This window comes from Punctularia strigosozonata, assembly GCF_000264995.1.
Source record: "Punctularia strigosozonata HHB-11173 SS5 unplaced genomic scaffold PUNSTscaffold_48, whole genome shotgun sequence".
In the NCBI taxonomy this organism is placed as follows: domain Eukaryota; kingdom Fungi; phylum Basidiomycota; class Agaricomycetes; order Corticiales; family Punctulariaceae; genus Punctularia; species Punctularia strigosozonata.
In genome coordinates, this window is record NW_006767480.1 from 1 (window position 1) to 4,294 (window position 4,294).

A 4,294-nucleotide genomic window follows, 5' to 3' on the forward strand; every position below is an offset into this window, starting at 1 on the left:
CGAGCGCAGGAGGGTGTTGTCCTTCAGGAAGATCATGGCTAGTACGAATATGCTCGTCATTGACTAGTCAATACGCCGCAGGGGAATGGAGGACGCCTTACCGGCCGCGATGTAGTCTGCTGCTCTTCTGAATTTCTGGAGGGCGGAGAGCTCGGCGTCGGTGAGGACGGTCTTCTTCGCATCGTCGAGGTCGATGCGGAGCCTGAGGAGCGCGTCCGGGAGATGAGACGCGTCCGGCGGCGGGTTGGGCTTTGAGATCTCTTGTTTGCCCATCGTTCAGATATCGACTATGTTATCGTCGCCGACGTCGACGAGGATGATGAGGGCGGGGTATGTTTCCTGTGGCGAGCCATGTTGGACGGTCCGCGGTATATGTAACGTTCTGCGCCGTCGCGGTGGGCAGCCATGACTTCATCCCGACTCCCCCGAAGGTGGGAGTTGGCTGTTGCACTGGGAGTTGTCACAGTGACAAGGGCTGTGACCCAGCCAAAGCGTGATGAAAGCGTGACAAAGCGTGATTCCGCCACTGCGGGCGCCTAAATTGCGATGGACGCAGCAGCGTGACTTTTGAAGGCGTGGGAAGGCTGACGTAACTAGCGCAATCAATATTAAAATGAAGGCAGTCAGTTTGCCGAAATGCCGATATCACATTGGGGGTGATCGTGAGACATTTGCATCAGTTACGTAAGTGTATGAGGTCCTGCGTTTGGCTTAAGTAAGAAATGTGACGAATGCTGTGCTCGGGGACGATCCGAGAGATCCGGAGCTTCGATTTGATAAGATCGGGCGCTTGATTAAAACGGCTGCCTTATCGGAAATGCCGATCCCTGGAAGTAGTCAACACAGTTGGCATCAAATAGCTATTCGAATCCTGTATAATAGTTTCTATTCTTCCTAAATTGTAGTAGATACAATGTAATCGCGAGAGAAAAAAATATCAATGCCAGTACGCACCGTTGGGCGCTTAATTGCATCCCACTTCTCTCACCGACCGCACTCGACCGTCTTCACCGTGTCCTACCCTGTTTCTCACTACCGCTTACTTCCGCTCCACTCTCCTCGACGCCTCGACATGCCGAATCCGATTGTCAACGTATTCTTCACCACCGCGAACGCGTACAAGACGCAGCCGGCTTTCAAAGCGCACGTCGAGGGCATATTGCGAACTTGGGCTCTGTCCAAGTTCGGCAATAGCAAGTGGCCGGTGCTGAACGTCTATTCGAGGTGCGTTGGCTATTTCGATAGTGCCGCGTTCGTTATTGACGTTGTACGACTAGTACCGCACATCGCGGTTCTACCCCGGCTCGATACAGAGCGGGGCTTGCGGACCCCAGAAACCATTGCCAGGTGCGCGTCAAGAACCACCTCGGCGCCGTTATCTCGGGCAAGAGGGCGCACCACGTTCGCATTGGGCCATGTATGTATGATTTCTGTTTTTGAGCTTCGGCGTTTATCTGACAGGATCCAGGATTTGAGGGACAGGATTACGTTCCGTAGCGTACATGTAGATTGATCGATTATCTCACCACTCCTTTCGATGCCTTTAATTCAGCACTATACACTTCAACACTATCTATATTAACATACAATCGTTTACACTTCAACTAGAGAGCTCTCTCGTAGCACTCATACACCCCCCGGGATACTGGACATTCAGCAAGTGTATTATTGTTTGTAGACAATTTGGCATTGTATAATAGGGTGTAATAAACTGTATCAACAGAATAATGCTCATTTTTTATACGGGTAATGATCATTTCCTATTATTGACACGGTCGAATGTTCAATCTAAGACTAGAACTCAACTGATCTCAGTTTACGATTCACCCGACAGATGTCTATCAAATAGCTCTATGTTGAGTTTCACTGGCACGGTATTTTACGTCTGAGATAATCATTACGTCACACGGGACATTTATTTATGTCTTTTGTAGGCTATCTACATTCACACGGTCGAATGTTCAATCTGAGACTAGAGCTCAAGTGATCTCAGTTTACGATTAACCCGACAGATGCCTATCAACTAGCTCTATGTTAGCATTGTCGGAATACCACCAATTATGTACTTACACGCGACATGAACTCGAAGGAATGATGACAGCGACGAATCAGCTGAGCCGTGGACTTCACGCTGTACCTGATGATCTTCATCTCATGAACAAATGCATCATCATGGCTACATATCATTTTGGTAAGTCGAGCGCGACATGCAAAAATATATATTGACTCACAACGACCAGATGGATGTGGTGTCGAAGCTGGGAGCATCCCTCAGAACTTCGTCGTGGTTCGTGTACCATGTATCGCGAAGCACGGCTCGAAATAGACGACGCATTCCGCGGACGAGAGACTCGTCGTGAATTATATAGAAGTTGGCCAACGATCGCGAGACCACCGCCGAGAAACACATGAAACCCAGTCCGCTGGAGCTGTAGCGCAGGCGCCAGTTCGTCACTTGAAGGGGGTCGGGGAGCCGTCGCCATGTACCGCGGATTGGCAGTTGAAACAAGGACCGCTCGTTGGGCGGGGTGCACAGGTCGAATGTGTAGCTGTATTTGTCGTCCAACCACCGAGAGACGTCCGGGAAGCATGCTTCAACGAAAGGAGAGGCGGAGTCAAAAAGCCTCCAGCCATGTCTCCACAGCTCGCGCAGGCCCTTGCCATCTATAACCTCCGATTGAGGCATCACCAGACCGGCCTTCGCCTCGAATGTTCCGATGGGGTAGGCACAATAGGCGCGGTCATGGCTCAGGATGTTCATCCCAATCGCTGCCGGAATGGGTCAGCAACATCAAAATAGTGGAAGCTATGGAATTACTTACTGCAATCCATGTTTAATATTGGGCGCATTGCAGCGTCGACGGACTCGATGATCAGGATGGTGAGACGACGTCCATTGTCCAGCCGTTTGATCATACGAAAGATGGCGTTAACACCCCGCGACCGTTCAGTGGGACAGAGGAAGGGACGCCCCGACTTGTTGTCGAACTGGATGGGATGCCAATCGCGCACTAGCTCATTAAGGAGGTTAGGACGCTGACCAGGGAACGGGGAGTACTGGTATCCAGAGCCACGAAGGAACATGGTGAGCCGATCAACGCGGTATCGAGGAACGTAGATGTCCAGCTGGCGAACATCCCACCGGAGTCGTCCAATAAAACTTAGGGCGAACTTCCCTGAAAGGAGTGCGGAGCACTCGTAGAGAACGCGACGGAAGGATAAGGGGTACTCGAAAAATGTCGAGAGGGCGCGGTTAATACGGTGGCGGGATCGCAGATACTCCAGAACGCGGGAGCGAAAGTCTCTGTTGACCTTGCGAAACGCTGCGATCGACGCGGGAGTGAACCGGTCAAGAACCATATCGCAGAGTTCGTCTATCCGCATGACCCCCATGAATCTGTCGTGCATGACGACAGGGTTAGGGAGGTTGTAGGAGAACCGAATCTAGATGTACAGCGGTCAGACAATGTGTCTTACGTGGAAAGGGATGTTGCTCACGGAAACGGGTGTCAGACACATGTTGATGGCGAAGGGTTATGGAGGACTTGTCGTAGGAAAGCGAGAGACGTATGAAAGCAATATTAGTAGCTCGTTGAGAGACCACAGGCCAGTCCAGTGCTGTCCTTATATCCCCTCAGCAGCTGAGTGAGCTCTCAAATCTGGAGTGTGCAGCATAGCCCCGCTCCCGGAGTGGGGTGAAAACGTGGATTTCCCGGCAGCCGATGCCATGCGCGACCCTGCGCACTCTGACATTGCATGGTGTCTTTCCGGACATGTCAGGTTCACGGCGGTTATCTCCGTGTACTCGGGGATTGTTTGCTTGCCGTCCTTGAGATAATGTGAAGAGAGCTACAATGTCGTAATACGTGGTTTTCAGCAGACCACACGGTCCGGAGATCTCGTCCGACCTGTGGTAGCGAACTGTTCTGCGCGGCAAAGCTCCTGTTTCAGCACCGAGCGGTTGAAGCCCGTCATCATTCCGCTAGATGTTGCCGTGGGAGTGTGACTTCTGACCTGTCATGTGACATAATCGGATGGTGTCATGTCACACTGGTCCAGATCTGCAGCTTCTCCGTGTCCGTTTTTCCGACGTCAAACTCTCTCGGTTATGACAGGCGCATCCGATGCTCGGTATCTGTACGTAAATTGCTGTGGGAACGCCGACTCTAGTTAGGAGAATTTTATGAGGCAATCGGATGTATTTCCGGACATGTCAGGGTTCACGGCGGTTATCCTCCGTGTACTCGGGGATTGTTTCCTTGCCGTCCTTGAAGATATGCGAAGAGAGCTACGA

General features: G+C 51.5%; 3 protein-coding genes across 3 annotated transcripts; 1 reads left to right on the forward strand and 2 right to left on the reverse strand.

Moving 5' to 3' along the window:
* Positions 1–38: 38 nt before the first annotated feature.
* PUNSTDRAFT_139594 (uncharacterized protein) lies at positions 39–273 on the reverse strand (the record flags this gene model as incomplete). Its single annotated transcript, XM_007389320.1, has 2 exons — positions 39–52; positions 102–273. The coding sequence occupies 2 exons, from the start codon at positions 271–273 to the stop codon at positions 39–41; spliced, it is 186 nt and encodes a 61-aa protein (XP_007389382.1).
* A 799-nt stretch (positions 274–1,072) lies between these two features.
* On the forward strand, positions 1,073–1,497 carry PUNSTDRAFT_139595 (uncharacterized protein; the record flags this gene model as incomplete). Its single annotated transcript, XM_007389321.1, has 3 exons — positions 1,073–1,224; positions 1,278–1,401; positions 1,462–1,497. The coding sequence occupies 3 exons, from the start codon at positions 1,073–1,075 to the stop codon at positions 1,495–1,497; spliced, it is 312 nt and encodes a 103-aa protein (XP_007389383.1).
* Positions 1,498–2,227: 730 nt separating this feature from the next.
* On the reverse strand, positions 2,228–3,519 carry PUNSTDRAFT_139596 (uncharacterized protein; the record flags this gene model as incomplete). Its single annotated transcript, XM_007389322.1, has 3 exons — positions 2,228–2,769; positions 2,823–3,444; positions 3,499–3,519. 3 exons carry the CDS (start codon positions 3,517–3,519, stop codon positions 2,228–2,230), a joined length of 1,185 nt encoding a protein of 394 aa, XP_007389384.1.
* Between the last annotated feature and the right edge of the window lie 775 nt (positions 3,520–4,294).